The 12,193-nt window shown below is 37.4% G+C and overlaps 1 protein-coding gene across 1 annotated transcript; it reads left to right on the top strand.

Moving 5' to 3' along the window:
* Positions 1-277: 277 nt before the first annotated feature.
* LOC124244974 (dynactin-associated protein-like) lies at positions 278-9,928 on the top strand. The gene is made up of 3 exons (XM_046672040.1): positions 278-405; positions 3,991-4,155; positions 9,317-9,928. Exons 1-3 carry the CDS (start codon positions 349-351, stop codon positions 9,926-9,928), a joined length of 834 nt encoding a protein of 277 aa, XP_046527996.1. The 5' UTR covers positions 278-348.
* The last annotated feature ends 2,265 nt before the right edge of the window (positions 9,929-12,193 follow it).

Genomic DNA, 12,193 nt, shown 5'->3' with positions numbered 1-12,193 from the left:
CAAATGTTTGAGAGATGAGGCCAAAGGGAAGAAAAGGAAGAATTCTGTAAGATTTTCAGAGTTCCTTTCTGTCAGAAGGGTTGTTGAGGGGGTAGTCACAGTAGCTCTCAGAGGCAGTATTGGCTTTCTTGGGTCTGTCTGGAATTGACACCTCATTTCCTTCTCTAAGGTGAGTCCGTGTTAGTGAATAATTACTTATTATTTAGTCTAATCCACACCTGTAGTGATGCATCAGAGTTGATTTTCCACAAGTCATTTTAATTATTTCTCAGGGTTGCAGATATAAAAGGAGATGCTTGAACTGAAAAATATTCTTGGAGTTAAGTTTGTGGTATTGCAAGCTCAAGAATGGACAGAAAGCATGGAAAATACGTAGCGAATATCGAACAATCTGAAAACCAGCCAGTGAGTATTGTTGCTCTATTTTAATATTTTGCTTATATTACAGTCTTCTTTTCAGCATTTGAAAGCAATCTAATTTCTTTACTTCTATAAAGTCAATATCATAATTTTGCATTCTTCTCCAAAAGGAAGAAGAGCTATGTATTAAATTTTTTGCTTCAGCTTTTCGTGCTATATTCTGCTACATTATACTTTAGAAATTATTTTTTGTATTTCTGATATAAAGCATTAGAAATGTCTCTGTAACCACATAATATACAAATAAACCCATTTAACTTTCTATATTCGTCATCATGTAAACATAAATCTCCAATAGTGTCTTTGGTTTAGTTCTGGTTTTATTTTTATAATTTGATTACTAGATTTTATACATAATTTCTAAACCTGTCAGAACTCAGATTTCTAAATATTCTGGAAATACAGATATTAATCCTAGATATTGTCTTTAGGACTAAGAAAGAAATCCTCTAAAAACTCCTACTTAGTATAAAAATATGATCATTTTACCTATTTTAAAATGTTTTACTCCAAGACTCAAGCCTTCACTATATAGTTATAAGTGCTTTTTATGATTCTGGTTATGTCTGAACAAATAATCTTTGATATCAGACAAAAGATGGAAATGTGCTAAAAAATTAAAATGGTAAGTTAAAATTCACCACCTGAAGAATAAATGAATTTTTTTTTTTTTTTGAGGAAGATTAGCCCTGAGCTAACATCTGCCCCCAATCCTCCTCTTTTTGCTGAGGAAGACTGACCTGAGCTAACATCCATGCCCATCTTCCTCTACTTTATATGTGGGACGCCTACCACAGTATGGCTTGCCAACCGGTGCCATGTCCACACCCAGGATCTGAACCGGTGAACCCCGGGCTGCCAAAGCGGTATGTGTGCACTTAACCACTGTGCCACTGGGCCGGCCCCTAAATGAAATATTTTGACTTTGCAATTTGGAGCTATGACAATAAGCCTGTGCTAATTGCCTACAAGATAAGCCAAAGAAGAAAGCCCTTTTGCTCAGTGTTAGTTTAATAAAAGAATCCTTTGCGGGAGTGCTGGGTCACCAGCTTGCCCTTTTGAGTCATTATACAAAAAACTCTCCTGAAGCTGTTCTTTTTGTCACTTCTGAGTTTGACACTGTTTAAGTGGATCTTCAGGATGCCAGGATGCTCCGATGAAAAAAAAATATTCCTTTAGCCAAGTATTCATCATCTTGATAGTTTCTCTAGATAACAACAGACTTGAAGATGTTTACAAATATTAAGTTGTTTTCACAGCATATATCTGGATAGTGGACTGAATATTTCACTTTATTACGGATATTTAAGGCATAATTATAAAAATATTTTTCCTTTAAGACCAAATTGAATAATAGAATTTAAGAATTCTTTGCAGATTATAAACAAAAAGAAAATAAATTTTGGTGTTTTGTTTTTCTCTTGAGATACATGAGAACTTAAGTTAATCCTTATAAGTTAAGGGAAAAATCTATAGAACTTTCTTTGGTGATTATAGATAATGCACTTCAGTTGCCTATGGCCACTATTACCTGAGGCTGGTTGTCTGAGTAAACATTACTCACAGCTCTCCAACTAGTCCAGTTTTGTATAGACTTCACCTGTGCTGAGAGTCAGAGCAACCAACATAGCACAGTAGAAACTCTTACTCGGTTTGTGACATTACTCTAAAGCTGAGCCTAGATCACAGGTTCTCCACCCTTAGTATAGATGCCACCTGTCATCTTCCTTTTTTGAAAGGGCGGGATTCCAACAGGGCTAGAAAATTCTGGAAAACTGGCCTGCTGAATGAATTTTACTTGTTTACAAAGTGCATTAAAATGTCCAAGTTCATCAGCCATAGGCAAACTGGATGATCACTAAAGCAACAGAATCAGCACTTAGGAAACTAAGCAAAGTCGTTATTGAAGGTAAGTCCAACTTTCCTCAGATTTACCTAGTGAATAACACGGACTTAGTTTATTCTTACTCAACAAAACTAGAGCTGTTTTCTTTATTTCTTTGATATAACACTTACAGAAATATCTAACTTCGCAAACTCTTTACTGCCAAGTGTATTCCATCTTATCTGTGTTTAATAGCAATCATATCTATTCTTGTATTTTTAATAATAGTTCCTAAGGGACCAATGACTACGTACAATTCTAATTTGACAGTTTTATGGAACTCACTGGTTGATGGGCCAGCAATTTTTATAGCTATTTACTCATGGGTTATTAAATCAACATGATCAAAGACAAGTAGTATAGCAGTAGAAGGAATAAAAACCCTGAAACTACTACTAACAATGATGATAGCTGACATTTACTGAGTGCAAGCTATCTGCCAGATATTGTTCTAATCAGTCAGCAGTTATTTATTCATTAATTCTCACAGCAAATCTACGCATAGGTAGCTTTAGTGCCCCATCCTTTTGAAGATGAGCAAGAAGCGGCGGAGACGCCCTTGATTCCCAGCTGGAAAGTAAGCATTGCCCCCGGATGAGATGAAGATCCCCAGGCAATCCTACATTATTCTTGAGATGTAACAAATCTTTTGGTCCAGACATAAATTCCTGAAGCTAGTCCTCTCCCATTTTCACTTTATCTTGTTCTTCGCGCTCTTTTAATGCATTTCTTTCCCAAAATATTTCCCATTGAACTCATCCATTTTCAATCCTTATCATTGCCTTTTCTCAACAATATTCTGCAATTATCATGTTTGTTTGTTAATTATACAAAATTTGTTTTGCCTCCCTGTCACCTTAGCATATAAACTCCCTAAGAGCAGAGACCATTTTTGTTGCTGTTGTTGAGAACTATTTTTACACTGCTATGTGCTCAAGAGGAACCCAGCAAAGGCATGTCACAAACCGGATGATGATTTGTCTTTTGTGTCCCTGTTAGGATCTTGCTAGTTCCATTGCATAGAGCATGGTATGGATTATGCAAAGGAGTCATTTTGCATGAGAATTTTTCATTAGTATAGTGTAGTATAGTATGTACTGTATTAATGTATTACCATAGTTAAGTATAACAATATATTATATATAGTGAAGTGGAGTGGAAAATACACTGGCCTTAACACTGTAAGGACTGGCTTCTAGCCTTTGCTATTGTGTCATTATGAGATAATAATAATAATAATGATAATAATAATAATAACTTCAACTCTCTTTGCTTCAATATTTGCATTTCCAAGATGACCTGAACAGGTTGTACCTGATGAGCTGCAAGAACTTTTTCAGCTCTAACATTCTATTCCTTATAAGAATAGAAGCTTCCTAATATATACTCCACCTACAGCAGCTTGCAACATCGAGTATTTAACACAATGCAAGTATTATGATGGGAAAGATTGGATGATATACATGCTTGATGTGAAACAGTGGTAACTTACAAAAATTAGTTAAAATGTAATGTATAATAATCTGTCTAGATTTTTTTGTCTTCAGAGAATTAGAAAACATTCCTTTTAAAAGTCTTGTCTTTAGTCCTTTTAAAAGTCACATCCTTGTTTATTTTTGACAGAAGAGTTTGATTTTAGAAATTCAACCACATGTCTTCCTATTTATTACACTTCATCTCTCTAGCCAATCACGTGTTCCAATGATCAAGAGGCTCACAGCTCTGCGTGCTGGCGTCCACCTTCAAATGACATAACTGGGGATGTCTCTTCCGACTTAACTGGGGTCTGCATGAGCCCAGGAGTCCTTACATACTCAGGACACCCACACACAGCATTATGCAATACACAGGTAATGTTTGGTATAGCAACTTTTACTCAAGTTGGGATGTGCTCTATATGGGGATGTATTTGTTCTATTCTTTCCCAGGAAATGTATTCAATTCTTTAGTTCACCCACATTCATGTTAAGCATTTGCTGTATTCTCAGTATAATTATAAGTTACCGTGAGGCAATTCCCAAGAAGGAGAATATTTGATAGTTTCTCTGTTTTCAAAGAGCTAACATTCTTGTTGGGGACTCATATTCACATAGAGAACATATATGAAAATTAAAGGAATAAATGTAAAGTACAAATGCAAGGTTGGAGAGGGGCAGGAGAGCAAATATGTTGGCGATGGGGTTTAATTCATTAATTAGACTCCAATGGGAGACTAGGTAGTGTGTAAAGCTTCAAGGGTCCTACTCTATTGACGTTCACTTTATTTTCTCACACTGTTCCAGCCTCTGAACCTGTATGTGACACTTTCTATAGCTTTCTTGATTCTGACCTCTTGTTGATATGACCTTGATTTAGAAACCTGGCTCTGTTCTCCGAATCTTTTCCACTGGCTTTGGAGACTAGACTCAGCTCTTCTTGGTTCCTGACATTGTCTCTTGGCTAAATTAAGGTTACCTCAGGAAGGGGTCTCTACATCTTCATCCCTAGTATAGAAATTTGACCTTGACTATAAATTACTTATTCTGCTTGGCGATTTGTTTGGGTTCTCCTGATTCTGGAATTCCTACCCTCCGCTGCTTAATCTTGCTGTAGAGTTTTGGCCAACAAAGTCTGAGCCTTGTTTCTTTATTCTGGATAAAACATATAAACTGTTTGTACCGTTGCTGGGGCAACGTGAAAGAATGAATGAGCTCAATAGGGTGGAGTTAGAAAATGTTTCTTCCTGCTCACAGAAGTAAAGTCATTTATATCAATCATAGAATTGAAAGTGGTCTTAGATAATATCTAGTCTGGTGGTTCTTAGCCCTAGCTGCTTATTAGAATCACCTAGGGGTTGTTTAAGACATAGCAGTGGCTGAGCCCCACCCAGACCAATTAAATCAGAAACTTTGGAGGTAGGGTCCATGCATATGCAATATATATATATATATATATATTTTTTAAAAAGATTTTATTTTTCACTTTTCTCCCCAAAGCCCCCTAGTACATAGTTGTGCATTTTTACTTGTGGGTACTTCCAGTTGTGGCATGTGGGATTCCCCCTCAGCATGGCCTGACGAGTGATGCCATGTCCTCACCCAGGATTCGAACTGGCGAAACCCTGGGCTGCCGAAGCACATGAACTTAACCACTCGGCCACGGGGCCAGACCCTGTAATATTTTTTAAAAGCTTCAGGTGAATCTAATGTGCAACCAGTGATGAGAATGACTGATCTAGTCCCATTCCATCATTTGGCAATCAGGGAAAATATGACCCATGGAATTTCAGACACTTGCCAGAACTCATGTAGAAGTGACTGAAACAGGAGAACTTAGGTATCCCATTGTCTGGTTATGTGCACTTTATTTCACTAGGCTGCTCTTTTACGATTTTTTTAAATGTAGTATTATAGAATCCTCCCAGATGGGCATAAGCCTTTTTGCCACTTTCCTTTCTTAAGACTCCTTTGTAGTGCCTCTGGTCAAGGTAAAGAGGATGATATTTTTCTAGGTTTAACTTGGACTTAGTGGCACCCATTTCCCTGGCCTTGGTGACCCGCATTCTCATTCGACTCCTGCTGCCTTGGGGCCGCCGCCCTTTGCACAAAACCCTGGCCATCCAACAAATAGTGTGGCTTGTATTTTGTAATATTTAAGACCTACTCTTGTCTGTCTGAAAGGCATGAGTATCGTACTCCATTCCTTGAAGGTCTTGCTCCCATCCAGGTGATAATGAAATAATCAATCATGTTGGATGATTGGAAATTTACATAGCTAACACTGTGCCAGGCACTGTATAAATATTGTCTTATTTTATCCTCTCATCTTTTTTATTAGGTAGGTATTCTTATCCTTATGAGGAAACTGACACTTAGAAAGACAAAGCTGCCAAATGCTAAGAAGTGACAGAGCTACAATTCAAACCCAACTCTGTTGGACTCCAGAGCTCTTGATCTTAATTCCTATAATATGCTACACACAAAATAAAAATATTTTTGAGAACTAGTGACTTTCTGTATGTTAATCCCCAACAACAATATGAGATAGATATTTTTAACACTGTATTTCAGGATAAGGGGATTTGGGCTCAGAGAAGATAAGAAATTACTTAAGATGTCATAGCTCTGAAATTTTACCACATCTCTCCAATTAAGAAGACTGCACTCTTCCATTATCCTCGTTGCCTACCTAAGACTAGTAGCAACAAATATTTGCAAAAACACTTTAGCATTAACAAAGCAATTCAGTTTTGTTAATTCTTAAGGTAATCTTATAAGTCACAAGCTATTTTGTCACCAATTCATAAGTGATGATAAGGATTAGTGAGAAAATAAGCAGGGCTTTGGTTTACCTTGTTGAAGTGCACATCACTGGAAAGCTTCTAGGGAGTTCTCCTCATTGTGCACGTTTAGGTATTAAGCCTGGGAAGAATATAATGCCCTCAAGTAGGTTCCCTGTGTCCCTCTGGTCATACTAGGTTCCAGGCAACTACCTATGTGCTGGATGATAAGATAGGAAATTATAAAGGGTCATTATCAGGTGTTAATTCATCACCTGGCAATCAATGTTACATAAAGAATTTGGAATATTCTAAGAACAATTATGAAAAAACTTCACAGTATATCATTCCTCTCCTGATAACACAGCACTGACCAATACTCAAGTACTGAGGCAAAAACAGGTGCCTGAGGAGACTGTGCTGTGTTGAAGGTGAACCATGCTGCCTTCTGTGTGGTGAATAGAGTATGGGAAAGGCATTTCCAAGCAACAGAATTGTTCAAGATCCTGTTTTAGAAACAAGTTTTGAAGAAACTAAATGGAGGCCAGTGTGGCCCAAGGCTATTGCAGTAGTCCAAGGCAAAGATAATGGAAGCTTGAACTAGAGTGGTATCAGTAGAGACAGAGAAAAGTCAACAACATTAGGAGATGTTTAGGAGATAAAGTCAACAGGGCTTGGTAATGGATTGGGAGATTTAAAAGATGATCCATTTGTTCCAGCTTATGGAACTGAATGCAATGGATGGTGGTGCCACTTAATGAGATATGGGAGCTGGCCGGGTTTCACTGGGAAGATCATGATTTGAGTTTGGACACAGTGAGTTTGAGGCATCTTTGAGCCATCCAAGATGTGGTATCATGTAAGCATTTGAAGGTTGGAGGGGAGGTCTGGACTGGAGATAGACGACAGTCATTCAGATAGAGATGCTAATTAAAAATCATAGGAGGGAAAAAGCATAGAGTGGCCAAATCCAGCCCATTGTCTATTTTTCTTAGTAAAGTTTTTTGGAATACAGTTATGCCCACTTATTCATTCACTGTCTATGGCTACTTTCACACTGCAATGGCAGATGGGAGTAGTTGTGACAGAAACTGCATGGCTCACTAAGCTTAAAATATTTACTATCTGGCCCTTTGCAGACAAAGTTTGCCTATTCTAGACCTAGAATGAAAAGAGACAAGGGTCTGAGAATGTCAACAAGAAAGGCTGAAAGTGGATATTGAGCTTTCAAAAAAAAACCTGAGAAGATGATTCTGGAGGGGGTGGGGGTTATGAGGAAACCAAAGGGAATGGAATATCACAGAAGAAAAGGGAGAGATTGTTCAAAAGAGAGAAGGAGGAATGGTCTCCAGTGGCAAATACCACTAAGGACTTAAGTAAGAGGAGGGCTAAAATATGTCAATATATTTTGGTGAATGAATGTCACTGGTGACTTCATTAACAGGTGTTTCAGTAGCATGACAGAAGCAGAAGCCAGACTGGGTTGGATTGAAAAGTGTGCAAATGGAGATGTTGCATTTAGACTTCTCTCAAGAAATTTCGTTTTTCAGAGAAAGAGAAGTCAGCAAAAGGGGATTTGGAATCAAAGGAGAATTTTTTGTTTAAGATAGGAGAGACTTGAGTGTATTAAAATGTTAAAAAGAAGAAGCCATCTAAGAGGAAAGTGGTGAAGTCTTCAGTCCAACAGGAAGAGTAATCAAAAGAAAAGAGTTGCTGAGAAGGGCCGAGGGGATGCAATCCAAAGGACGGATTGGCAGACTGGCTTCAGGCAGAAAGAGGGATAGCTTCTCTTGTGTCAATCAGGGAAGGGGAGGTGGAGTCCAGACTTGTTTAGGTTTACAGGCTTGGTAGCCAGTGGGGGTTTGAAAGAGTTCCCATATGATGGTTTCAAGTTTCCCAATGAAGTAGGAAGAAGGTGAAGTCATTTGATGGGAATAAGGAGGACAATTTGTATGTGAGGGTTGGTGGGTAGAGGTTACGGGTTTGAGGAGCGAGGAGAAGACTGAGAAATATATTCAGATAAATACAGTTGGATGGTAGAGCATTGCAGAAAGTCCATTCGAGGATGGACTCCGATCTGCCCAGGTGCCTGGCTTTCCCCAACAGTGTGGCTGCTCAAGAACAGGTCCCAAAAGAGCAGATAGCCATTTATTTTCCAGCTGGAGGAAAGGAGAAGTGGGAACTGCAAGAGATTTTAGGGAATTAGTAAGAATGTTATTGAAATAATGGACCATGGAACAAAAGATGACTAAAGAGGGATGTGAGTGAAGCAAGGGCTGCTGGGCCGAAGGTTTCAATAAAAGTAAAGGATGGTCATGATGGGAATCACTGAACAAACCACTTGAAAGGAGAGGAGATGGAGATGATAGCACAGGATTCTTGAAGTGATTTTGGAAGCGGACCAGTTTGAGTTTGGGGTAATGACAATGTCCAGTGGAGGGTCAGGTGTATGGCAGAGAATTTACCACTAAAGTACTGTTCCACTTACATGAAAAGAAAAGGGGCCCCTACCCATTATTTGAAAATAGAATAAGAGAAGATGAGAACTTGGCAGATTTTCTTTCTTCTGATGTTAGAGAAAGCACACAATTACTTTCCACTGGATAAAAACCTGGAATCTAAGCCTAAACTTCTCCAAAGATATATAGTGATTCAAATGACAGTAATGCAATAAGTTAAAAATAGCCCCAAAGAGATGATGTCATAGCATTTTTGTTTTTCATTACTGATATTTTCATTTATACTTTTCTTAGGTAAAAGAAAATTGCTGCAATAACTGGTCTTTGTGGAAATTCTTTCTGGCTTGTCTCTTAGCCTGTGCCATAACAACAGCAATTGGAGTACTCATAATATGCCTGGTGACTAATAGAGGAAATGACAATTCCACCATTGTTATCCAGCTGCCCTCAAACAATGGGAAGCCTGTAGTTATCATTCCTGGAACAACCTCTACTGCTTCTCAACCTACAGTGACCACCACTTCAACGGAACCTACAACTACAACTGTTTCAACAGAATCTACAACCACTGCAACGTCCACTGAAGCTACAACCACAGAAGCCACAACCATCACTTCAACTGAACCCACAACCACAACAGGCACAACCATCTCTTCGACTGAACCCACAACCACAGCAGCCATAACAATCACTTCAACTGAACCCACAACCACAGAAGCCACAACCATCACTTCAACTGAACCCACAACCACAACAGGCACAACCATCTCCTCAACTGAACCCACAACCACAGCAGGCACAACCATCACTTCAACTAAACCTATAGCCACCACCTCTTCAACTGAACCTACAACCACGACGGCCACCACCACAACTTCAAGTGAAACCACAGCTGCCACCACTTAAACAGAATCTACAACTGCTGCAACTTCAATAATAGCAAATGCTACTGCCACTTAATCTTAGCTGACGACTAAAGCAATCACTATTCCCACCATCTCTTTGACTAAATGCACTACATTGACTTCAACTGAGTCTATAATCATCACCATCTCCACTTAGTCTACAATAACAATGGTCATCACTCTCATTCAACAATCTCGAATCACCACCTTTTCATCTGAAGCTGCAAGGACAAAAGCCATCATTTCACTTTAACCTAATAGAAGTACCATCCATCATCAAATTGTTGTCTTCTACGGCAAGTTAACCTTTAGTTATTATCACTACAAATTAACCTACAACTACCCCGACCTCTCACACTGGCTCTTCCCCCAAATTGTAGCTACCTCTTCTCCAATAGCCGAGTCTATATCCACTGCCAGTGCTATATTATTCCTACAGCAGCTACCATAATGCCATTTGAAGAACAATAATTTAGACAAAGAATAATTTTCATTAAATCATTTTTCACTAAATCTACCCTTGAGACTTCCAAAAATATTAAAACTTTTTATTTTTAAAGAACTGACAGTTTAAGCTATAAAGAATCTGCTCTTTGTTCTATAGTTCAAAATAATATAATTTTATAGAAAAAGTAATCCAATTTGCTTATTCAGGAAATCTTTAAGAAATTCTACATAAAACCTTATAGTAAAATGAGCCATTTAGATTTAATATGCATTGCTTTCAATTCAGAACATTGCATTCCTCTGCACAGAAATTACATGCATAATAAACAGAAGTTTTTATAGGGGGAGATTTAAGCAAATTTATGCAGAGAGAATTTTAGAATTTATAATGACTGTTTCCTTTATGGTGAAGTTTGTTATGTTTCCTCAATTTCTCTTTAGATTGCAATTATCTTTTAAGCAATTATGTTCTATTTGCATTAATATTACCAAAAATGCACTTGAATCTCTATTTTAAAATTAAGTAATTAATTTTCTGCAATCTTGTAAGCCAATCAATTAAGTGACATGTCTTAAGTCCCAACTATGTGCTAAAGTAAGGAAGACACAAGAAGAAAATAGCAATGCAGATTAAGCAGTAAATTTATTAATTTAGACTCTGTTCATTTTGAATTATGAATAATTCTAGCAGATTTAATTGCAATCAATGATACCGCAGACATACTAAATCAGGATCTTTAGATTGGGACTAGTAATCTGTAATTTAAAAACCTTCACAAATGTTTGTAATGTCCAGGGAGTTTTGAGAATCACTGGTTCAAAGGTCATAGTCTAAGAATGACATTAGTTAGACTGATATAATTTCTAACTAAAAATATTAAAAGTCAGAATCATGTTCTAGGCATGCAAGAAAAATCATTATAGACCTAGCTATGTACAAAAATCTTACTTAACCAATTATATATATGATCAAGAGGAGAATGTTTCATTTACCAAATGAAAAAAATATTTTCAAGAAACACTTTTAAATTAAAACTTCTGGGCAAATTATAAACATTTAAAATCTCTTAAAGTGAGACTGAAGTGATACTCATTGTTAACTTTTTCTGGCTATTTTAGTCATATGAGCTTAGAAGTAATGATGTTTTAGTAAATATGTTAATTTTTACTAATAATTAGATTTCTAATAATGCATGCTGATCTTCCCTTCCCTCTTTGCCATTTTGATTAGGGATATTTTATGAGATATTTAAAACTTCACTGATTAGACCATTCAATTTCTTATTTGGAGTTACCATTTTCTAATTCTTTCACAGCTCCATGAGTTATCAGAATGATAAATGATCTGAAGTTTACCCATACTCGTAAATAAATACATCGACAGCTTATTTTATAAAGAATAAGATTTCCTCAGCCTGTAACACAGTTGGTCCTTATGAAATACACATTGAATAAATAAATAAATGGTAGCTGACTCGTACTGTATAAGATCCATGAGAGCCAGCCCGGATGGCCAGCAGTTAAAGTTTGGCACTCTCACTTCTTCAGCAGCCCGGGTTCGTTTTCTGGTCCCAGAACCACACCATCTGTTGTCAGTTGACATGCTGTGGTGATGGTTCACGTAGAAGAACTAGAAGGACTTACAACGAGGATACACAACCATGCACTGGAGCTTTGGGGAGAAAAACAAAAGAGGAAGATTGGTGACAGATGTTAGCTCAGGGCAAATCTTTCCTTGCAAAAAAAAAAAAAATCCATTAGAATAGACCCTCTGTATTACTTATTATTGTATCCATCTGGCATATAGTAGACCCCAAGA

Source organism: Equus quagga, chromosome 9, assembly GCF_021613505.1.
Source record: "Equus quagga isolate Etosha38 chromosome 9, UCLA_HA_Equagga_1.0, whole genome shotgun sequence".
NCBI classification, from domain to species: Eukaryota; Metazoa; Chordata; class Mammalia; order Perissodactyla; family Equidae; genus Equus; species Equus quagga.
Note: the sequence above shows the minus strand (reverse complement) of the source record. Positions and strands in the feature narration are given on the sequence as shown.

Coding starts and splice junctions, on each gene's coding strand:
- LOC124244974 (XM_046672040.1), top strand. CDS start 349: ATGGACAGAAAGCATGGAAAATACGTAGCGAATATCGAACAATCTGAA. Junction 406..3,990: donor AACAATCTGAAAACCAGCCA/GTGAGTATTGTT, acceptor TCATCTCTCTAG/CCAATCACGTGTTCCAATGA. Junction 4,156..9,316: donor CAGCATTATGCAATACACAG/GTAATGTTTGGT, acceptor TACTTTTCTTAG/GTAAAAGAAAATTGCTGCAA.